We start from the raw sequence: 25,581 nt of genomic DNA on the forward strand, positions 1-25,581 counted from the left end.
AAGCTCTGAATATGAAGCGGTTTTCGGTGGTTTAGGTTGATAACTCATTAAAACATAGTAAAAATACAGCAAACATCAATCTACCAGCTGTCCAATGAAGAATGAAGCAACACAGATAAGTTGTGAAAGCAATATCGATATATCATTTATTTCAGTTCACAGTGCATATAGTGGTACCAGTAGTTCCTGTAACAATAACTCATCGGATTGACCTATTTCATCCTTGAAAACTACAACTGTACTGAGATCATGCGACAGCATCTGGATTTTACCACTCAAAGTCAGTCAAGTACAGGCTACACTTCAATTATCACATACTAAACTGGATCACATGGTGACTTCACTGTTTCAATACGTACATATCAGGAAACATTCAAGAAAATGAAGCATGAACAAAATCAGAAAGTCCAGTGATGTAACTACAGCAGGCCTTTTACAGAATCATTTGATGGCAAAACAAATCACTTTGAAACAAAGTTACATTACTATACATTAAAAAAACCTGTAAATAAGTACCATGGTCATAAAGTTGACATCATATTTGTTCCTTTGTTGACTTTAAGAGGTGCGCTCATGCATTTTTTAAAGAATTCACAGCATCACAAAAATAATTACAGAACATTACAAAACAAATTGCACATGAATAAGTATGTATATGTAAACTGAAGAAGAAAAAAAGGATTAAGACAAGCACTTAAAAAAAAATGGTTCCTTAACAGTGTGCAAAATACTTGATCATTTTTATTCTACTGTGAATCATTTGTAAGATAGCTACCAAGTTTTAAGTAGTGTTATACTACATTTAAGAAACACTTGGTAGTTTATGTCATACAATATGAATTGTGACTGGATTTGAATAATCTAAATAGGCCTAATACTTAAACCTGATCAAATTATTTTAATTTCTTTTAATATTGAATAAAGAAAAAGGTCATTACAGGGCATTATATGTAAGTAAAGGAGTTATCAAATGACCTTTGCAAGGCAAGTGTGGATTTTTTTTTTCCAGTCCTTACCCAAGACATAAAATACAGAGCACACTTGAGGACATGGATGGCAATAGTAACAATTTAAATACATCAGTAACGCAATGAGAGTTTACGAATATCTGTTCACACGGCCACTCTAAAGTAGCTTCAAATGCTTTGTTTGAGATCCTGTGTGCTTTATTGTTTGAAAGAGGTATTTAATATTAACCATATCTATAAACAGGTTGTTCTACCAAGTAAACCCTTCAAGCTTCTGTGCTTCAAATTATTATTTGAATATAATAATTTATTAAGCTAAATGTGAATGACATGTCATGGTTGTACAATCAAGCAAATAATGTTGGAAATCTAATGCCACTACAGTACCCACAATCCTGTTAGTGATTTCAAATTTCAGTGGCAAAATCACCTGCGATATTTATATATATCCAAATTAAAATGTAAAATTTTTAGAACGGTATTCTGATTTATTCATCAAATTAAATGCAATTAAATCATATATATATATATATATATATATATACATATTTGCAGAGAAAGCCCCACAAATAATTATAAATACGGTTACAGTACTATGCAAAATTCTTAAGATGTTTCACAAAAGCATTTGTCTTATGGTTATTTATCTCTTTAGCTTTAGTGTGTCAATAGGAAATCTGGAACATTTTAAATTCCCAAACATTCCTTTTGCAAATAGAATAGATTAGAATAGTAGAACAGGGAGCCCTGCAACAGATGTCATGACCCCCACAGAGACCCCCACTGAACATTGCGTAAGTATATATATTTTATAATATATATATATATATTATAAAAAATAATAATTACGATTATTATAATGCATTGCATTATTGTGGCAGATGAGTAAAACATTGATGAGACATTACAAAAAGTGGCTTTAGAATCCAAAATATTGTTTATTTTCATATTATTGAACATAAGCCAACCAATGGCATTCAGTTCACAGCAATTAATTTTGCATTCGAATTCGTCAATCAGTCCGAGATTTATTTAAAGACGCATCCATGTACACATGCGTCAGACATACTTTGGTTGCGTAGCGTCATAAACATACCATTATTAAGTCGCTGTGCCAAGTTAAAAGAAGTTTGAAACTCAGTCCTGAGAGTTCTGAGGAAATATAGACAATGTTCGTACAAGAACTTTTATACTTGAATGATTATCATGCTTGCCGTTTTTATGACCTCAAAAAGGAGTATTTCAGTGAAGTACTAAAAGGTGATTTAAAATGGTAGAAAACCTGTGAAAAAATGGTGAATGCTTTATACATCCATATGCATTTTAAAGAAAGAAAAACGTCCATCAGTGATATATCCACCATCACTGGTGGAAGTTCCATGTCATCATTTGTATGTTCTTCACAATGCATGAGTGTAAATTGTGAAACTGCAACTGTTTATTAACACTATTTAAAATTGTATTTAAAAGATGACTGGAATGTACCACTAAATAAACACTTGATTGGAAATATCAGTTGATTGGTAACACTGATTCGAATTTGCATAGTTCAGAGTGCAACTTTAGGCCCTCTATAATTTATTTAAAGACTGAAACATACAGAATATACTGTATTTTCAGAACTAATACAACAAACTGAGAACAAGCTTGTTATCATTAAGGGACAGGAAATAAGCCACGTGGGTCTTATGAGATTGATTGGAATGGAGGTGCAGATTTGAGACACAGGTCCTAAAAACACCAAACGCTTTTATGACCTCATCGTTACCACAATAGATTGCACAGCAGGGGTGAGGTGAGTCATTAAAAGTGTCTGACAGAATGGTGCATGTCCTAAATCAGAACACTTGCCTAAACACTTCCCAGCCACTAAGGCAACAAGTGCTGGATCTAATGACCACTTCCTGCTTGGCGCACCAATACAGCTTTGAAAGTGATGGCCTTAGCAAACATGAGAAAAATTAGTGAAATAGAGGATCTGTAACACTGCAAGCTTGACACAAAAGAAAGGTGGATTGTGTTTTGCCAATTAAGACCAAAGAAACGAATGCTTTGCTAATGTATGGCAAACGCATGGTCTCGTTATACATACTTCATGTACATTCAATTGGTACCGTGGCATAGTAAACCTCATACTCAAGTGGCTGATCGTGTTACCTTCAAATGTCTGCCATTAAATTGGATGTTATTATTGAGGCAGATAGCTATAAACATGATTGCGATTACCAATTGCATTCTTACACATTTTAGAACACAACAACGCATGAAATCGATCTTGCATAGCTAGAAGTGTTTTCATTCAGGTACTTTGTTTTGGCCCACTGAACGTAGTACTTGGTTATAAGGTTAATAAAGGGTTTAAAATGTATTTATTTATCTGCGGGTAACAGGCGTTCCTCTTGGGCACCCAAGAAATTAATGTTCTTAACTGGCAATCTAAAAACATATCAATATACTATGGCCATACTTTTTAAGGCTTAATGACTTAAAACACGACAGTTGAAAGTAAGTAATTGGGATTGAATTAAGTCTCTTGTTACATCTGCCACAAGGGCCAGGCTCAGCTGTGAGTAAAATACTAACATCTTTATTTTGGATAAAAGTAGAAACCTGAGAGTTGTCTTGAAAAAATACCACTTTTCAAAAATATAGCAAATTGATTCATAAGCCATAGTGGAAATGAAGAACCAGAGCTCTGTGTGGCCTACATAAATATCTATTTTTGAGACATATTACATGCAAAAGTTTAGTGATAGCAGTAGCAAGCTACACACCTACAATCACAGTCTGAAAATACTATAAAGAAGCAAATTAAAACTTTAAGGCATCATATTAAGCTGAAATTCACTCACTATTTAAATACACTTCGTACAATTTAGTAATATATATATATATATAGATAGATAGAGAGAGAGAGAGAGAGAGAGAGAGAGAGAGAGAGAGACTGCCCCTTATCCACAGGGATTTATCTTTGCCGATTTACAGTGATTTGAAACTATCCATGTTTAAGTTCATATCATCTGCATTGAACTTTCACATTGGCATACAGCTACAATAAATAAAACTGATTTGTGAATGTTGTTATAAATCCCTTTTTACCACTCTAGTTTTACCGGACTGATCTTTCTCCATTACATGAATCAGTTTTGAAAGAAAAAGTATACTTTCAGATCAAATGTAAGAAATAAGAGGACCAATAACTACGAAAAACTTTTAAATTGTACCTCATACTTCATGCAAATAGAGTGCAGGTGTGAAGCCGGAGTAGAGCGCAAATAAGAAACAAGAGGTTACATGGGAGTGTTGTCTCATTATCAAGATTTGTCCAGGCTGGCATTGTTGTGAATCTGCGTGAGTTCCAGGCTACTGTTTAAGGCTATACTCATACGACACATTGACTCAATCTCCTCTAGCAAGCCTATCTCCTCAGTTCTCACCTCCGAATCTGCCTCCTGGAGCTTGCTTTCCTTCTCCCAAGGTACAAGAACAAAGGGATGCCCGCTGTTCTGGCCTGCTGCCCTATGCTGGGTTTGGTCCTGGTACTGCCTTGGGGTCTTTGTTGAAAGGACCCTCCTCAGGGACAGATTGCTGGCTGCTGAATGCTGGCTGTCAGGGCTCAACTGGGCATTAAACGTGGACTCGTTGAGAGTGGGAGAACTGGTGGATTCGTCCACGTCACAAGGTAGAAAGATCTGAATTTTGGGTACCTCCGGGAGAGAGTTCCTTAGAGGATGCTCTTTGAACTCCTCATTCGGTAGGTTGTTCTGAAGAGGAGGACGGATCGGAAGGGAACGGGAGCTGGCTATGCGTCGCGGTGAAGGTGAGAGATGCTTACTGTAGATGGCGCTGTCGTCTTGACCCATATTCCATTCGGCCGGTTTTCCATTTCTCACTTCATAACCAGCCAGAGCAGAACTATTTCCCAATGGGGACTTTTTCTGAAAACCATACAAAGACGGTCAGCCAAAATGTAATATGTTCAGAGAATCCACAAACAGAGCCATGCCATTGCTAATGCACAAGCTCATTTCACAAAATGAGTGACTTTAAGTATACAGGCAAAAGCAGTAATGAAATAGTTCATCCCAAAATGAAAATTAAAAATGTATGTATTATGTTTGAAAATTTGAGAGATTATATAAATGAGGTTAAGATCAAATGAGATTACATCAAAGGTGAAGAACAGACTCAGTCATATGGATTTAAAAGACATTGAATTTAGCGCACAAGTCATATGGACTACTTCTATAATCCTAATACTATTATAATATTTTTATAGTGTTTATCTTGTAATTTCTGGAGCCATACGTCCCCCATTCACTTTCATTATATGTAAAGGAGCAGTGTGAATATTTAAAACCTATCCATGTATGTTCCACAGAAGAAACAGTCATAAAAGGTTTGGAACAAAGGATGAAAAAATCTATTTTCATTTTGGGTGAACTAACCCTGTAAAACATTATCCTTTAAAATTGTAATGACCATGGGTTTGAAGTCAAGGTCATCGATAGATCTGAAGAAGTCCAGGCTCTTGGCTGCGGAGAGTCTACCCTGCTCTATGTGGGACGTGCTGAGGGAGTCCAGAATCTCCTCTAGCAGATTAATCTGCATCGTCTGACCCACTTCAGACTCAAATTCAGAGTCATCACTGTCCTCCGTGTATGATGGCACCTCCCCGCTGTCCTCAGAGGATAATCTACACACACACACACAGTTAGTGTTGTTCATTAAAAGACATGCGAGTAGATAAAGCAGCAGAGGGCAGTGTTGCCTTGACAAATACCATTGATTACATAAGTTTACACTGCAATTGTGTCCTATTAAGATTGCAAAACATACTGTAATAAAAGTGGAAATTAACATTTAAACCCTTACCTGCTGGCTGTGTCATCATTGTTGTCATTGTAATTTTCTGGAAAGCTGAGGCTCATTTTTGGCGGCGTTTTTAAATAATGATGCTAAAACAGAGGATCAAAATGTTACAATCTAATCCAGTGGTTCCTGACCTTTTTTTTACCTTCTTACATATAAGAAAGCCTAAGAAAGAGATTTAATGAAGTTTTGCAACAGTTGACACGGTGTCAAGGTCTTTGGAAAGTTTTTGTTTAATGTTTATGCTGAGATTTTGCTTATATCACGCTGAGTTAGATGAGGACGTGTCATGGTGTCTTACTGGTATAGTGCATTTATATATCTTGACCGCATTAAAGCATATGGGGTTCCTGATCAAATCAATTAACTTGAAAGTTTTCTGAGAGTAAAAGAAAACTAGGCACTGAGATTCAGAGGAAGTCTGAGCATTGCATGTCCCCATTCTGTGGTCATTACAGAGCATTAATTCCACTCCTCGCATTCTGCTCGCTCTGCTAATCCCTTGGCATTTATAACACACCTGTGTAACACGTTTAATTGGCAAATGAAAGAATTGAAGCATTATAGAGCACAGCTTCATGCTGCGGCCGGCGGCTTTAGGGTTCGCCATTAACTAGCCTTCCACGACATACGCACATACAAAAACGCACCGCCACTCACTAAAGTAGCTCATAAACTGGCGTTTGCCACATTATCAAAGCATGCCACTAAAATGAAGCCCCTTTACTGGGCCCACGGTGTGAGAAAACGACATACACAACTTAGCTAACCGTATGGGGTAGACAATTATCAGATCGATTGGTTGGACAAAGGTTTTTCACCACACTGTCTCGATGTAATGGCTCGGGAAGGAAGCTTCAGCTCAGAAGGGCCCGGGACAAAAGGTTGACTGGGTTTGCCATCTTGGGTGTTGGCGCCTGTCGAAAGGGTTAACGGCCACCCTATCCATAAAAATAGCTAAGAGATGCGTGTTCTGAACACTTCGGGCTCTTGCCATTGGAATAAACAGGAACACATGTTGGGCACTGATTGCCCCACTTGCTAGAAGCCGGCAGCTATAATGAAAGCGATTATGGGGGGTTCAGGCCTTGAATCCTCCAAAAGGCTTTAATGGATTCCTGTGTCAGGGCCATAAATCTGGTCGGCAAGCCACTTGGATGCACCTGCAGAACTGTGTCACATTCATTTGGTGTCGGAGGCTTGTGGGAGTGTGTATATGTTTGCCCTGCAACGCTGTTATTTAGCCTCTTGAGTTGAAAAGCAGGGCGTGCTGTGCCTCTCTCTTTCAATGAGAGGAAGTGTTTATTAAAACAAGGTGAGCACAAGCCCTCTGTTGGATTGCAACACCAGGCCTGCATCTAAAATATCCACCATCTCAACAAAGTAAACTCTCTCTGATGAATACACAGCCAAATTTATGAACACAAAAATAATCTATTATTTGCCTAAATTCTGGCTTGATTACTATGAAACAAGATTTTGTGAATGGGCCTTCACATAGTTTGGAGGACACTGATGATGGTTATATCAAAAGAGAGCGGTAAACAACTCTAAAATGCTGTTCAGACAGGATGCGTTCTTGCGCTGAAAAAGCTTGACGTAGCTTACTATACTATAAATTCACATTAATACATTTAATGAAGAACATTTTTGTGACTCTCACAAAATTCTCCAACATGGTTATGTAAGGTGTTGTGAGTTGTTGCGAAGCATTGATATGAGAATGCTAAGCTATTATGAAGCTACGTCCGAAACACGTACTGTCACAGTATGTAATGTATTTGATGGATGCAATTCGTTATGTACAATTAGGTATATATAAGAGAAATATGAAAAGATGTTGTACATTATTCATCTGGGGACGTGGGCATTGTCATGTGACAATACATGACATAAGAAAAAAAAAACAGCTCCCGAGGGTTTATGGGATCATTATGTGTCCAGCCGATCTGCACTTCAAAATGAGATGATTAGAATTAGTAGGTCATCCGGGTATTTCTCACTTACTGCTTCATGAATACTTTTGATTCGTACATACTACTCCAATGGCATACTGTATTTGGCATACTATATAAAAGGAAAGTATGGATATTCGTACACAGCTTGAGTGTTTTTTGAACAGGTTGGTATGCAGTTGTTGGTGCGTGTGGTTGCTTACTGCTTACTAGCCAAAAGATCCCACTACGAAGTCTCTATGAGAATGTTTTTTGCTCATTTTATGGTAAATTGTTAGTTTGTTTGCTTAGGAAAGTAATAGAAGACCTCTCCTGATGTGCATGGCACAAAAATGCAGGACGAGTTATGCACTGAAATGTAATATTTAGGATTAGGGGTTTGATGAAATCCATAACCATGAGCAAGAGTAACAGCGATGCTTTACAAACACCACTAATTATGCTTAAATATGACTGATATCGCTAAGACAGCCCTAAACTTTCATAAAACTGACTCTTAAAAGAAGAAGATCATCTATATGTTTAGACACGAAACATAAGACAGATGCCAGGAAAAGAAACAGCATATTAAATAAAATAATAAAACCATTTGAGCCACTGTTCTAGAACAGGCCAAAACTGCTGATTTGGAAAACAAGCAGGTATGTGCCCATTTGGTTCTTTTACGTGTACTCTAAATCTGCTCCCAAGTCTGCTCCTTAGACTGCTTGTTCAATTCCACATGGAAAATGGGCTATCTTCAGTCAAAGCCGAACAGGAACAGGCAAGCACACATCTCTGGTCCAACACTCTTCAACAGAGACTTTAAAACTCTTAAAACGTAATCTTTGTTGTCAGAGCAGGCCATACGGATGAGGGTATTTTAAGAGAAAATCCCATTTTGCTTCTAGCATGGCCAAGTTGTAAGAGGCGCAACTGGGCTTTAAATTGCGCCAATCATCTCGTCGATTTAATAGCCAGGCTTACATAATATATATTTCATATGCTATTTCAGACCAGGTACTGATCTCATGCGCTTGGCAGTGTACGGAATGGGAAGATATGCCTGGAAAATGCAAAAAAAAAAAAAAAAAAAAACCTGTGCCTTCAAGCCAAAACCTAAGCCAGCATCTGCAGAACTATTCAAGCAGCTCCCCTTTAAACAAAACCCGGGACCTCTTCTCAGGCAAGACTCAGGCTTGTTCTGTCTAACTGGCTCTAGCTACAAGCATCTTTGGAAATATCAGAGAGAAAGCAAAAGCAAGAGAGTGAGAGAGAGTAAGTGTCTGAGTGTGTGTGACATTCAAAAATATCCAGTAGATGGCACTTTCGTTACAGCTGAGAAGGTTTTCTTCATGTAAGCTGTTCCTTGCCTGCTGCGTATCCCCTTGACTGCAAGCTATGCATCTCCATCTCATCATTGCCATGCAGATGTGCTGGTCCCTTCCTTTCTCTGCGACACGTCCACTAGCCAAAATCGCTTTCTCTCCATTTGTGCGTCAATGTTTTTTGACACCCAACGAATTCATCTCAATGCTGGCAGTCCTCCAGACCCACATGGTTTCACAAAGCTCTCACTCTCTCCTTCTATTTCTCTCTTTCTCACACTCATCCAGCTGTACAAACAGCCATGAACCAGCAGAGATGAATTTACAAAGAATGAATACAACTGACAAGCCATATCTAAATAGCATTTCACAAATAGCATGTCATTGCTGTTTATATTGTCACTTGCACAGCGTATAGTAGATTTCAAACGTATAATTAGATTTGTAGCCTGAAAAAATGTAGAATACCTTTAAGAGAATTTAAAGTTACTATAAAACAGCATTCGCAACCCATTATACGACAGTACTGTGACATATTTCCAAGTGATATACACGTACATACACTACCATTCAAAAGTTTAGGGTCACTTACTCATTCTTTATTTTTTCACATTTTTGAATAATAGTAAAGTCATGGAATTTATGGAATAATATAAATGGAATTATAGGAATTATGTTGTGACAAAAAAATCCAAAATAAATCAAAACTATGTTATATTTTAGCATCTTCAAAGTAGTCACACTTTGCCTAGAATTTGCAGACATGTACTCTTGACATTTTCTCTACCAACTTCTTGAGGAATCACCCTGAGATGCTTTTTAAACAGTATTGAAGGAGTTCCCATCTGTGTTGGGCACTTATTGGATGCGTTTCTTAATAATTCGGTACAAGTCATCCCTTTCAAAAACGTATTAAATTATTTAAATAATTAAATTAATATGTTGGCACAAATATATTTTTGTCTACAAAACTAATTTAAAACATGTAAGCATATGCCTTCAGATCAAAAGATTTTTAAGATCATCATGTATATGAGGTACATAATTTTAGCAATTAGGATTTGATTGGATTGTGAAAGTGGGCATTCCAAACCTGAATGCAGGTTCTAAATTAAATAAATTCAAACTAAAAGAGAAAACCTATTTTCATAGCTATTTGGCTATTGGTCATTCAAGAGCCCACAAGGCCAAACTGACATCAATGAAAGATTTCAGAGGCTGACCAAGCAATAAAATATTGATTATAAGATTACAAAGACATTGTATTGTAAATATAGTTCATTTTGATTTCATTTTCACTTAAAGTATTACATTTAGATTGTTAACCCTTTCAGAGCTGTACATGTCCTATAACTCTACAGTGGTCACTGCTTAGAGCGGTATGTAAATTAAGGTGGAAGCTCATAAGCTTGAGTAGGAAGTGTGTATGAATTATACACAACTTGAGCAGAGCTTTTTTGGACTCTTTAATATGCAGCACTGTTAAACTGGCCACAGCTATAGGGTATCCATCTGCCGGCTTCATACATAGAGAGTGTGTGTGGAGACATTCCCCAGAGGCTGTGTGCCACTCAGAGGAGGCAGCCACAACACACACACACACACACACACACACACACACACACACACACACACACACACACACACACACACACAAGCACGCACGCACACGCACGCACACAGGAGATTGAGATCAGCTCCACACTGCCCCAGGCCCTGCTACTGACACCCTGTCTGGCTTTCACAGGCCCTCAGGCTTGACCTGCAAACCTGCCCCTTATACTGTACACTGCATAGATTCAGTGCAGTGAGCAACAGAGTAAAAAAACAGAGCTCAACTTTTCTGTAAGTACAGTATGTATTGTTATTTCCACTGTAGTGGAACTACAGTGCACCTACAAGCTAAAAATTATTTCAAATGTAAAGCAACAATCTTGAATATTAAATTAACCCAATTTGTGTTTTTAATAAATGTAGCTGGTCTTGTATTACACAATTCTTCAGTTCACATTATTCGAAATAAAAAAAGTTTCCACACGGCCGAGGAAAATATTATGTAAGGCATAATGTTCTATATATTTATTTGGACTTGTATCACTCTGAAAGTGATCATTTTGAGATAATGACAGACTGATGGTGCATTATCCTGCTTATTACACAGCCACTTATCAAATAAATAAATGGGTATGAAATATTGATTAGTTGAAATTGTTTAATTACTTAAGAGACCGCAGAGTGATACATGAGTCATACAGCTAGCACGGCTATATAGGAAATCGGTTGACTGTGAACACTGTCAGTTATACAGTTTAGCGATCATTATACCATACTTTTTTTTAATCAAAGAAAGCTGTAACTGACCAATCAGGATCAAGTATTCTAGAAAGCTGTGTAATACTACTACTGCTACTGCTTCTACTACTAATAATAATATCATAGCGTAACATGCTTCACCCCCTCCCAAAATGATCAATCTTAAAAAATTAAATCAAGCCCTGTCATAAATTATTTCCTGCTGAATATTCTGTTGATCTCACTTTTAAAAACAAAGCGTTTAATGCCTTTTCATGTTTAACTTAATCCAAATTTGTAGATTCACTGAAGAGACTTCACTTACAGGAATGTTACGGGTTTAGTACACGTTAAGCTCAACTGACAGCATTTCCAGCATAATGTTGGTTACCAGACTATCAAAAATCGCAGATACATTAACCCTTTAAGCCTGGATGTGCCCGCCGCCATTTGGAGATTTTTTTGTACAATAGGATAAATTATATTTGAAATGTTATAATGCTTTGCCTTATCAACACAAAATATTTCTCAGTTAAAGTTGACATTATTGGAAATAAAACAAACGCTTTACGGAGCCACCTTATTTACACCCATACTTTTTTTTTTTACAGCCAGACAGGGCTGGGCGATAAAACGATATCGATATATATCACGATAAAGAAAATCCACGATAAGCTTTTGAGGAATTTTAGATATGTACTGTGTGTCGCTAAAACACAAGCAGTTCGGCTTTCTCAGACTGCGTTTCCACTGGGACGGACGAAATCCGCTCAAAGGTGCTAGCAGCGCTACGAGAGAGCTTGCTCCGCACCGCTGCCAATCCTACGATCCACCTTGCAGCATGACGTTCGGCTTTCAAGGGCTTCTATGCCCCATACTTGGGTACCTGAATCTAAATAAATATAAAAAATATTTCATTTGAATGTAAAAATATTCCAACAAATACTGGACTGCTGTCACTATGCTTCAGAACAAACAGATGATCTTTTAACATTCATTTTCAATTGTTAAACGGTAAAAGATGGTAAAATTGGTAAAAGATCCCGCAGACCCCACTGCTTTGGCCGTCTCTGGACCCCCTGTGCAGTTTTGTAGAGACTATTTTGACCGTTTAGAATTTATTTTTTCTTCTTTTTTTTTCATCAACTTTGAAATAAAAAAAGAAAGTGCAATGTGTAAATGTATATCGTGATAAATATCGATATCGTACAATATGAAAAAGATTATCATAACAATTTTGGCCATATTGCCCAGCCCTACAGCCAGCCATTTTCAAGCAAACTGGTGCAAACCTTAGTTTTAATAAAGATCAATTGAGTAACATAAGACACAAAGCATCTATAATGCTACCTTTAAAAATGAAGAACAAACAGTGGCATTAAACACTGGAATTTCTGTCTCATTAAAGAATTTCTGAAAGTTTTAATGAACACCAGTATAAGTAAGAAAAGACCTGGCATGGAGACCCCCCATCACCCTGTGCTCTTTTGTTCTCCGTTAGACAGTAACAATGACTGAACGGCGCAGAGGATTGATTTGCTCATTGATCGTGTGGAAGGTCTTTGTGGCTGCCACATCCACTCTGGTGCACTACACACACACAAACACAGAACATGCGTATGTATGTGGATGCTTCTGTGGAGTTCCTCAGAGACGGATGAGTGGAGAGAGTCAGCCGCCACCTCATGAAAAGCTCTAATTGGAGGACCTCTGTCTCCACACCTTTGCACACCACCTATTCCGTTATCTCCAGCTCTGCCCGATAACAAGGATGCAGCTAATAGCTACGCTAATTATAGGTTGGATGGAAAGTCACTGGACACGATGGCGAGCAGGCGGAGAGGGATCAAGCCAGCCGTGGGTTTTGTCCAATGCCCTTCTGACATGGTCCATAGGGGTGTGATCATAAAGAGCACAAGGGCTGACTGTTCATGCTGGAAGTGTAGCAGAATTGTGATATTTCAATGGATAATCAACACGTTGTGTAGCTCTGAATTTTTGATAAACATTCATGGTGCTGAGCGAGTGAATATAGAGACTGAATATTACAGATGAAGTGTGCCATTTCTGTGCCACTAGCGTCACCATACTGGATTACAAAAATAATGACTTCCCTACAACGATTTCCCTAAAACTCGGGTCTTCCATTGGTAGGGAATGTGCATGCAAAAGAGTGGCATTTATTGTCGACATTCCCATGGCAGTTTTCTCAAAGAAAGAGACTAAGTCAGAAGCTAGGGAAGTTAGGGCACTCCAGAGAGCAATTGGCATGTTTACTTTATAATATATATATATATATATATATATATATATATATATATATATATATAAAAATGCCAAGAAAGCTTTCTTCTCATGTTGCCAATTTAACAAATGAGACGAGAACTAGAAGCAGCATCACTAAATTCAATCTTGTGTAAACATATTAGCCTAATGTCTATTCCTCTTCCAATAACTTCACATCTCTGGATGAGAGCATAAAGCAAAGATTGGCGAGAGAGCTGAGGTGCACTGATATGCATGTAATGTATTATATAAGATCTACACCACCTTGTTCAATCAGATTCATTCTGACTGAGCTATCAGTTGGCTTATTGGCTGCATGTAAATGTAGCTAGTAAAATTGAAGTCATACTGACAATTTGAGCTTGTTTGTTTAAATATATGGCCCAACTCATAGATATATACTGTAAAGGACTACAGCTCTGTTCATTTACTGATGAATGTTTGGCAATTAATGAAGGACGATAACTATATGCATGTTCTGTTATAGTTATATAGCAGTGTGATGAGGAGAAGGGAGTGGCCGGGCCGTGAGGGTGCACGGCCGGCGCTGAGATCAGTTGATCAGCGGGAGAGTGAGATAAAGGGGAGTCGAAGATGCAAGTTTGAGACGAAGAGAGACGCACAAGGCCACGCAATGTGTGATTGTTTATGTTTGTTTTAAATTAATTTCTGTCATTAAAGTTTATGTTGACTGTTCTGCCAGTTTCCGCCATGCCAACCTTTCCCCTTTACATTGGTGCCAAAACCCACAAAGGCGAAGGGATGCGATGTTGTGGAGTCCTCGCCACTGCCGTCCGCCAGCGGAGAAGACGGAGGAGTCTCACCTCCAGAGATGGGGTGGAGTAGGTCAGTCCGAATGGAGCCTCGGCCTGAATTGGGCAGGGGAGGAGCGTGATGAGGCATGGCCGGTGCCGAGTCAGCTGATCAGCGGAGAGCGAGATGCAAGCACGGAGCCTGAGACGCCACTTCGAGAAAGAAAAATGCACGCGGCCATGCTGTGTGTGTGTGTTTGTATATTTTATGTTGTTTTAAGTTAATTTCTGTCACTAAAGTTTACATTGACTGTTCTGCTGGTTCCCGCCTCCTCCTTGCCCACCTTACCCCATTACAAGCATGTTTCCCAAATCGCTGAATTACACCCAACAACTATTTTATCCCTGATTTGCAGTCGGGAATTAAGTCGGGAATTGGAGTTGACAGAGTTCACAGAAAATCACATCACAATGGGTACCAACTTTGGTTTCTTACAATCAGAGAATGATTTCATCTAGTCTGAAGATATAAAAAAATATATATATTTTAGAGCCGACTATAGAGGAAATATCATAGTGTATGATGCTCCGCATCTCAAATATACCATGCAATTCAAGAAATAGAGATTGGGAAGAAGCACTTTAAGTGGAGCTCAACTTTTAACACCACTTACCTCTTACTTGCATCAAAGTCTCTGGGGCAGATTCACTAAGTAATTACACCACATTTCCTAGTGGTATTTCAGTGCAAATACTGGTCTTATTCACTAACCATCCGCAATATATTTTTGCAGGCGCAGTCAGCACTGAAATTGCGCTGCATCTTGAGGACTTAAATTAAGTAATTGTTATTCCTTTCCAGGCAAACACGCCTTCTTTCTACGTAAATTAGGCTCATTGGAGCTTCATTCATAAAAATTGCCTGGTGCAAATTAGATTGCGCTAAGACCGTGAATGAAAGTGGGGAGTAAAATACATTTTATTTAAAAGAGATGTTTGTTAACATTTTCCACCGATCACATCAGCAGTAATTCATAAAATAATGATCAGATGATGGGGAAGAGCATTATAACCTGGCATATATTCAGATGCATGGCGTAGTCAAGTACACTTTCGGCATATTTAAGAGATGATTCTGGTGTCTGGATCACAATGATGATGTACAGTCCAGACAAGGTGTGTCAAATTCAGTAGTCAGCGACATCCTCCGCTACATAGCGCCCAGAATCAGCCAGCAAGATCAGTATTGCGTGTTCCAATTGCATTCAGCAGCTATTTTGTGGGCGCGTATACACCACTGCCTGATCTGCATAATTCCTTTAGTGAATAGGGTGCTAAACAAGCCCACTTTTAGTAAATTCCCTACTCTGTCTTCCTACTTAAGACCACACCCAATTGGGCTTGGGCCATTTCTTGCACTGTTTTTTTGTTTGTTTTTGTGTGCAAGAAACCTTGACTTGACATTGTAAGTAGACTTGCATGGAATGATGTGTATGATTAAGGCCCCTTAGAAATTAGTACTGATAACACCTAACAAAGTGAGTACTACATCAAAACATCAGCCTAACTGCCAGTCCAGAATCTGGTTTTGTGAAATAACTGCGGCCTATTTCAGTTTGCAATTGAGGCAGGCCAGTGAATGGTATGAATCCAGGCCCCCTCCTGCATCGGGGAGCTCACCGCTTCCCTGCCCGGGCTTGGCAACACATCACTGAATCTCACACGTAAAACACACACTACACACGCCCGCTTTAGCCACAGCCGTCAAACAACCTGCCTCATGTCGGCTCTGACTTACTGGTGTGCAAATGGGCACGTCTTTCAGGAGGCAGACTGCCTGTAAACCCTTTCCCTCTGTGTGTGTGTGTGTGTGTGTGTGTGTATGTGAACATGCTCACCGCTTTCTTCTGAAGCCTCCTAGGTGAGTCGCTCTTAGTGCTAGTGGGAGAGCCTGCACAGTACGGGCTTTCCTCTTCATCTGCATCCTGCAGTGAGAGAAAAGAAAAGAGAGAAAAATAAATACAATATAAAATACTGACCCTATACTTAATCCTTTAAAAGGCAAGTATTTTATTGCTATTTTTTATGCTTTCCTTCAAAATATATTGCTAATATTTTCAATTTTACAGCTTGAAAATCAGGCCTGTTTTTCAAACATATACGTGATACATATTTGTTGTGTACAGCAAAATACACCATGATTATTTATATGAATGCAGAGCAGAACTGCTCCTGAGCGCACACATACAATAACACTGACTCATCTGAGAGCTGTCTTCTTCAAATCTGTTTTGGTTTAGCTGAAGCAGAGCAGACAGCAGCAGCTAACATCCAGTATATCAAATGTGAGAGGTCTTGTCTCCTCTGGGCTGCCTTTCCCAGCCCCTGGCCTGACAGTTCACACCACAATTGCCTTATCAAAGACATCAGTGTTATAGAAACTTACATCTCGTTACATTAGCTTTGAAGAAATCACTCGCTCACTGATGAAATATGCAAAGAATATGGAAGGTGGGGCTGGGGGGGCTGACATGACAGCCCATCGCCAGAGGCACACTTGTTAGAAATGTACACTCCTGAACTAAGTGCTAAGCAGGTTTCACAAGCCATTTAAAACCCAAAGTGCGAGCCAAGGGTGAAGTCACGTGATCTATTTTAAATTGTGTGTGTGTGTGTGTGTGAACAGTTCATTTTTGAATGAACACTATGATACCCAAAATTAATGTCTAGGTAGGAAGCATGCTAGGGTTAAGGTACAGCCGTGTGAAATGGAAATAGCATACCTTGTGTGAGATCTTGTCCTTCATGCCACGTATCTTCCGTTTTGCATGATATTTGGCCTTTCAAAAGAGACAGAAAGCACTCCTCAATAGTTGAATTACAAAACGTGAATTGGATAAAACGGCAATCAATATTATAATGTAATAAAACAGAGGGGAGCCATAATCTTAATTTAAGGTAGTCATTGCTTCTTCTACAATAAGTAGTTCCTATGTTATAAAACATATCAAACATACTTAACATGTTAACATGCACGTCATTTTTAGATTAAGGCCCATATTTTGGTTAGGCCTTTATTCAGAAATAAAGAGGTGTATATGCACCACAGCTATTGGAAATATTCCTGTATACAGTATATATAAAGCATATTATGAATAAACTAAGACATGTGTGACATGTTTCTGCAGGAAATACTAAAGATGCCCACTCTTAACTTTATTACACTACATTTTGAGTAATTTTGCAATGTTTTAATTTCTAATCCCCACATTAATTCTCATTTATGCATTTAGCACACAATATCAATAAAAAAAATTATATAACATTTTACAATAACAGTGGATATTGTAAATAAGGTGTTTACATTATCCAAATCCATATTAATACAATTGTATATTAGTAGATTTTTATTACGTATATGATAGCTGTCTCATTTGTATTTCTATTAATGGAATATTGGCTTCTGGTTATACATGGAATAATCAGGTTATGGCAATCAGGCTAATACGCTGATGCCTGCATAATCCATAATGACCAAATTCTGAATAATAACGGAATAATCTTATGCATGTAAAAGCGGAAATTTTTTCCTGCAGAATTAAGCCCAGAGTATACTTCTGTTTTGACGTGAAAGCTTAGGGTGCTAGCTTTCACACTAGCACTTTTGGTGCGCACCCGGGTTCGAATTATGTCGAAGTTTGATCAATGATATGAACACTGTTTTCCGATCTCGGGTGTGGTTTGCGGGTGCGAAGTCCTCTTGAAAAGGTGGTCTAGGGGAATGTTCAAGTGACCTCCAGTACAGTTCGCTGCTGATATGAATGCCATCCTACCAAATTATGGACGTGAACCGCTTGTGATGACGTATCGTTTTTGTCTTTGCAGGGTCCCCATCGAAATGATTATGGTAAGGTAAATGCATTTCTCAGTCCTGCTTGTCTCCAAATAAATCCCCTTCAGAGGGCAGCTAACATCAAGTGTTGTTCTGTGCAAGTAAAGATTTGGTGGTAAATCCAAAGATACTTTAATCACAAAGTGAATCTGATGTCTTCTTGAGTTGTTACCTATTTACAGTGGTAAACAGCTGCCGCTTGTACTCACGTTGATGATGCAATTGGACTGAGGTTCATACCCAAACAATATGATGTGAACAGAGACCAACGAAGGCAGGGGGAGGGGGGAGGAAATTAATTTGGGTTAGGTCCAATCAATCAAACAAAGTGAGTACAGTCGAAAGTTCAGCCTTTTTAAAGTATAATTAATTTGTCTGCACGCATACACAAGCAGTTGACGTGTGCGCTCTACTACTTCTATAAGACACTGGACTATTTCTTTTCAGCAGATAAGACCCATAAATATGTCTTTTTATTCCTTCAGATTCAAGTTGTACAAATGCAGGTAGGAAGTCTTCTGACCTCCTCACACACACACACACACACACACACACACATGCTCTTGACATACATATCCACTGTTGTTGTTTTTAACCTTGTCTCATCCTATTGATTACTGCAGATTAAATCTTTTTGTGACAGCAATAGCTCAACTGAGTGTTGCCACCATGTGACCCACTAATTAGTGCAAATAATTTCAGGTGCATGTAGATACTGTGCATTCAGAATATGCATGTTTATAAAAATTGAGACTTGTGTCTCTGCAGAACCAATATGGGTGTTTCCCAATTACTGGGCGTTTTGAAACCGTGATGGGCATTTTTCAACCGGTTTACATGATTTACCTACTACATTGAAATTCCCTGCCTTTACTGGATAGTTGATAAAAGCCCATCCTGGTTTGGAGTGGGAGTGGTGGTGGAGGAGTAGTGGGCTAAATCACTAAACTGTTAAGCAGAAGGTTGTCGGTTTGATCCCCACAGCCACCACTATTGTGTCCTTGAGCAAGACACTTAACTCCAGGTTGCTATGGGGGGATTGTCCCTGTAATAAGGGCTCTGTAAGTCGCTTTGGATAAAAGTGTCTTCCAAATGCATAAATGTAAATGAAATGCCCACTGATTACTACAATTGGTTTTCCCTTCTTTCATTGGATAGTTGAGAAACACCCATCCTGGTTTGAAAAAGCCTATTGATTACTACACTGAAATTCCCTACTTTCATTGGACAGTTAAGAAATGCTCATCCTGGTTTGGAAACACCCACTGATTACTAGAATTGAGATTCCCTGCTTTCAGCAGATAGTTGAGAAATGGCCATCCTGGTTGAAGAGCCCACTGATTACTACATTGTGATTCCCAACTTTTATTGATAGTTGAAAAATGCCCATCCCGGTTTGAAAACATCCACAGATTGGGATACGGCCATTACAACCTATACTTTGAAAAATCAGGCCACAGACATTAGTTCTCGAGCAATCTGCTGATGACGAAATTTGCATCACACTTGCATTCACGTCTAACTGAAGTATACTTTGAGCTTTAAGCACCACAGATTATCGATGCACTATGCGGTTTCTGCATATATATAAACAGTTATTTCAAATCCTGGGTCAATACTGCATAGTATTACACTGTGAACTTACCATCTGAAGGTTTTTCACGACTGGTTTTGCCCTCTGCCGCTGTGCAGAAGAGAGCATTTATTTTTGTCAGAATTAAAAAAAAACTAAAATTCCACTTACTGTCAAAAATCATTAACAGCTGAATAAACACCTTTCCTCAAGCCAAAACGTTTGTTTTGCCCAAAGCAAATGAGAAACATCTTTGTCATTAAAGTTAACTATTAAAGGTTTGGTCACAAAAATGACCCTTTATATGAGTGAAGCATTGGTCATAACATGAGAGTGACTTATTGAAATGGATTAGTATAAGCTGACCAATGTTCTTGTCTCATTTTATCTCTCATCCAAGGGTAACATTGGTCTTTACCAGATGAATGTTGAAAGGCTAACATGCTAAACCTCTAAAATGCACTAGATGCTGCAGATTTTACTTCCCAAAGCCCTGACCACCATGACAGCAGTGTGTCCTTTTCTTATGGATTTGTGCCAGTCAGAGGATGTGAACTTTACACAAAACCTTTAGAAAAAGGCACTCCAGAGAACTAATTCCGCTTCATCTGACGGATAGGAGGAAAAGAGAAAGAACGCAAAAGCGAGAGAGCAAAGAGACAGCCAAAAATAAAACACGCGAGAGAGACAGCGAAGAGAGAGGTGAGAGAAAGACAGCAGAGGGAAAGAGAGAAAGAGGGCTTTTCTTCTGTTCAACCTATCGAGTAATGGCTGTGTTTCCTGCCAGAAGTCTCATGTCATCTCCAATGACTGGCTGTCACATCTTATCAAGCCCGTCTCAACATCTTAACTGTCCCACATCACAGTTTTCACAATCTTCCCTGGCATGGTATCTTGACTTTCATGCGATTCACTCAACTGGATGCTTTTCATCACCTCATAACCAATGGGAAATAACAAACGTGTGCAGCTACTTTGGGCTTAATTATTCAGCCTGAAATTAACAATAACATTCTGAACAAAAAAGAAATATCCTGCTGCTTACCATCTTGGTGTGAATCCACTGTTGATAAGACCTTGAATTACCTGAGAAAGAGTAGTACATGTGTTGGTTAATATCAAATGCAAAAAATAAATAAATAAATAAAAATTTGAATAAAAAAATGTTTTATTGTTCAGAGTTCCACAGATTATATAAATACATTTTGCATCATAAAGAAAAATCAAATACTTAAACTTTGTGCACAATTTACAATTTGACATTTACAAAATGTTACATGTTATCTGAATCTTAAAGAGATAGTTCACCCAAAAGTCTTTATTTACTTCCCCTTATATTGTTCCAAACCCGAATGACTTTCATCCGTGGAACTAAAAAGAAAGCAAGTAATATGGGTTCGGAATGACATGGCGAGTTAATAATGACATTTTCGTTTTTAGGTGAACTATCCCATAAAGCTTAATGGCTGTTTCCAAAGACCTTGTGCGTAAGCTATTTTATTTTCTCCAACTCGTTGAAAGATGGAGAAGTGGCACTCACTTCTACAGAAGCCCCCCTCTGTGATCTCCTCCTCATAGACGTCTGTAAAGCCCCTTCCTGCGTTTAATTTGGCCAGTCTGCCTTCAATGAACTGCCGCCATAAATTAAAGTATCACAGGTTATTAAGGAAGAAGGGGGAGGGAGAACAACACCAAAATAATTCCATCAAGAGGGTTCCAGACATGTTTGCTGAGTGTGTGTATATGTAATAAGGGTGGACGATATAACCAAAATCTTTTATCACGATAGGAGTAATCGTATATCACGACAATTATTTTTCTGGAAAACCAGTAAAAATTGGTTTAAATAACCCTATTGTCATGCATATTTTTGAAAATCCAGTCAGTGAATTAAATACTTTTTACATTAAAACTACTTCCTCTTTATTTGGAACAAGACACACAATGTCAAAGTTAATAAAAATCAACTTGTTTTCAGTTTGCCACATTTCAGTTTAAAATGTTGTTAACCAAAATTATAATTATTAATATTATACTACACTTTGCTCAAGAAACATAAGATCTTCTTAAATAAAACGAATAAGTATCGAATAAGTATCAAATAAACATCACTTCTTGCTAAATAAGTAAAACAAATTGCATGTATTTCAAATGATTATCATATTGTGACTCAAACAGATGTTGCACCTGTTGTAATAACAAGGTCCTCTTCATTTTCTTGACCTGTTTGGGAGTTGTCCCTTTTGTGGAGATTTCTTTCTCCATTAGGGGTTTTCCTAGGTCAAAAATGATCGAGTAGCACGAGTAATCCCGCTCTCAGTTCTCCTGTCTGTGCAGCACAAATATCAGAAAGTCTACTGTATTCATGCACACTTCGGAGCTCCAGAGACAGCATGCGCCACAGTCACATGAAACATTCGTATGTCAGAGGAGAAGAGTATTTAGCTCTTTTAAAGCACCAAATGCGTGATGAAGGTCATTCAATTTGCTTGTGCGCCCGCAGAAAAATTTTCAATGCTGGAAAAATCCTGTACATGTTTCTTCAATTGTCTCAGTCTCATGTGTAGCCCAGCCCACTGATAGATAGGCCCACACTGCGCACATGCATATTTACATATCGCGACATACACGATATCGCAAAATCTATATCGGCTGACACTTTATATCGTCGCCACGATATACTGTATATCGTCACATCGCCCAGCCCTAGTACGTAATTTACATCATGTGATGGATTAACATGGCAGAAGAAAATGTTGTGTGAGCCTATGATAGAGGTCTGAAAATAAATAAAACAACAACAAATCTTACTAAAACAAAAAACAAAATCACACACAAAAAAAGAAAATGTACATCATAATAAGTACATTTTTATTGTAGGTGAGTTTTTAACTGTGAATGTTGCGCACCCATGCAAACATCACTGCAACAAGGGTGTTGTGGGTACTTGCCAGGGCATTGTTGTGCAGTTGCTAGGGCATTGCTAGGTGATGGCAAGGGTATTGTGTGTGCTTTCTAGGTGGTTGCTTAATGACCAAAGTCAAAAGAGCCTCAATGATATTTTGGTCCCTAAATATGATTCAAGTCCCCACTTAAATATAAGATTTTTACCAGGTGACATCTGTTTACTCAAGATTTTTAGGTATAATTCACATCTTTAGCACAAATTGTGCACCCAAGTTTAATACTAAGGGTTAGGGGTTTGTTCAAATAATAATGTGCTTCTTGATTTCTGTGTTACCTACAAATAAACAACAAAACAAAAAGAAGTGCAAAAAATACAACAATTTAATCAGACCACTGAAGAAGAAATAGGTCAGGATGTGTCTCAGGTGTCCTGGTAACAGGGTGAGGCCATCTCTGGGGGTGAGGACTTTTCATTAGACTAAAAATCTACATTGTAATCTCTTTAATGAGTGATGTGATCACAAGGTTCAGTCTCCACCACACTACAGCCCAATTAGAGCACATAATCAGGCCAAATTAACACCTATACAAAAACCCTGCCTTCAGTATCACATTACAGACACAAGCTCCAGCCCATTAATTGGACACTGACTAACAATACCAGCCACTGCTCCTACCTGCTTTTTTTTTTGTTTGTGTCTGCAAACACTTAAATGATGGAGATGGATTTAGGATTCCCCCTAAAATGGCCCTACAAGGTATGTCATAATTATGATGTACAAAACGTGATTGGACAAACACAAATTAACCAAAAATACATTATCTGCAAAAATAAATAAAACTAGACTTTTACATTTTTAAAGAAAATGTGAATGACCCTTGCCTGTGGGTGTAGTGAGTGCTTGCCAGCGCGTTCTTTTGCTGTTGCTAAGGTGTTCTGAGTGTTGCAGGTGATTGCTAAGTGGCTGCTTAAGGCTAGAGTGTACTTAGTTTTTCATAGTGCTGTTCAGTCTCTAGCGTATCAAAGTACAATCTTTTGACTGTGAGCCTGTACGGACACGTTTACATATGGGCACTACGGTTTAGTGATATTTTTAGCACAGTCATTGTCAGACTGTCCACTTGCAGCCTAGTTTTCTAGACCTGTGAACAGTTGGCGTTATACTGTGCTGACGACTACATTTGTGTCAAGTTTACTGTGTGCGAGATGTACAGGAACGTGGAAAACCAAAGTATACTTTCACCTTTACAAGCCCAAGTCAAAAGAGCCCACCTGCAAGTCTCTATGATATACTGGTCTACACGACTCCAGCTTCTCCTTTGATGTTTTGAGTTGGCAACAGGTCCACGACGAGAAATCTCAGATCTCACGACCAATGGTCTTACACCAATCAGCCACAACATTAAAACCACCCGCCTAATATTGTGTAGGTCGGGCTTCTAGCGCTTTCTTTTTCTTCTTTTACATTTTTGCGCTTTATTATCATTCAGAAATACACAGACGTAATGACAGATGTATGCCATCATGAAATCAGAGACTCTCTCCTTGAAATCCAAACAAAAGTGGTCAAAACAGACGACCAGGTTAAATGGTAATCTGTCTCGATTGTACATTTGTAATCGGACCCAAAAAGCATATTAATACCAGGTGTACATGGCCTCAATCGGGGATGAATGGTCGAGTAGTTGATACACTGTGTATTCGATAAGTTCTTGCGATCAATTGTATATGTGTATATGAGTACTGTGAGTCACAGGGCACCAACTGCAAATGGTGTAGTGCACACAAAAATTGACACACCTAGGTCTATCCCAGAGAATGGAGCTTATGTGTCCATGTAAACGCATAGGTAGTGTTCTTACTGATTTCTGAATAGTGCGATGGAACAGCCCTACATCATATCAACAAGTCAACACAGCGGAAAGAATTAAACATTTCTGGGAGTACAGTGGGAAAAGGGAAAAAGCACAGAAACTATACCAATTAATACAAACCAAATATCGACTAATGTCCCTCACATCCAAGTACTGTATATATGTTCAAGTGCATTGGGGGAATCCTGGAGTTTGACTTAATAGGAAAACCCCACTATTGCAGCACATTAGATAAAATTTGATTGCAGTTTTGTTCATATTTTTTGCAAATACAGATATGATTAAGAATAAAGTACTTTAAAATCTCTGTTATTTAATTGTGACATAAAACAAAACAGCAGCAGTGCCTGTTTGGAAAATGTCCAAGCATCTAAATACTTTCATAGCAACTACGCTGTACTGAAAAACACAAAGACCAGAAAGCAGAATTTGTTTTGTGCTGCTTCTAAAGGTGTCGAGGGAGTACTGATAAGAGTCTGGAGGCAGCACCAGATAACCGGACCCGTGCAGACAGGGAGAAAGGGAGATGCCAGAGCGCTGCAAGATCTCACGCTGGCAGGGCAATCGTGAGTTAGCATCAGGCGCTGGAACACAGAAAGCAGGTCGTCGCTAACAGACTTACCCCGCAATCTCTTGGCAGCCAGCCTATGCATGTTTCAAGGCAGGGCTAGCCTCCAAGCGGATGTGGTTCATGGTCAGAACAGGGCTAAGTGGCGCTGGCCTTTTGCAGTAAGGCCAAGTTGGAGATAAGGGCTCTCCCGAAGCTACTGCACAGGCAGGAGGTGGAGATGTCTTTGAACTGCTGGTCACTATCAGGGATTTAATAAAAGCTTCAGGAAGAAGCTGCGATTAATTGTGAATCTGCTTGTTTCAGGTATAAATTAAGACTTTAGAAAAGGAGG

At 38.6% G+C, this 25,581-nt stretch overlaps 1 protein-coding gene across 1 annotated transcript in view; it reads right to left on the bottom strand.

The window, feature by feature from the left end:
* Positions 1 to 126: 126 nt before the first annotated feature.
* The window catches only part of LOC127641302 (DENN domain-containing protein 1B-like), a 122,204-nt gene continuing 96,749 nt past the window's right edge, over positions 127 to 25,581 (bottom strand). The window contains exons 15-22 of the mRNA XM_052124211.1: positions 21,438 to 21,528; positions 20,943 to 20,983; positions 19,970 to 20,008; positions 17,216 to 17,272; positions 16,331 to 16,417; positions 5,844 to 5,926; positions 5,451 to 5,664; positions 127 to 4,906 (exon numbers count right to left, since the gene is read on the bottom strand). Of these exons, the coding sequence (XP_051980171.1) occupies positions 4,283 to 4,906; positions 5,451 to 5,664; positions 5,844 to 5,926; positions 16,331 to 16,417; positions 17,216 to 17,272; positions 19,970 to 20,008; positions 20,943 to 20,983; positions 21,438 to 21,528 (1,236 nt within the window). The 3' untranslated portion in view covers positions 127 to 4,282. The remainder of the gene's footprint in view (positions 4,907 to 5,450; positions 5,665 to 5,843; positions 5,927 to 16,330; positions 16,418 to 17,215; positions 17,273 to 19,969; positions 20,009 to 20,942; positions 20,984 to 21,437; positions 21,529 to 25,581) is intronic.

Source organism: Xyrauchen texanus, chromosome 50, assembly GCF_025860055.1.
Source record: "Xyrauchen texanus isolate HMW12.3.18 chromosome 50, RBS_HiC_50CHRs, whole genome shotgun sequence".
NCBI lineage: Eukaryota > Metazoa > Chordata > Actinopteri > Cypriniformes > Catostomidae > Xyrauchen > Xyrauchen texanus.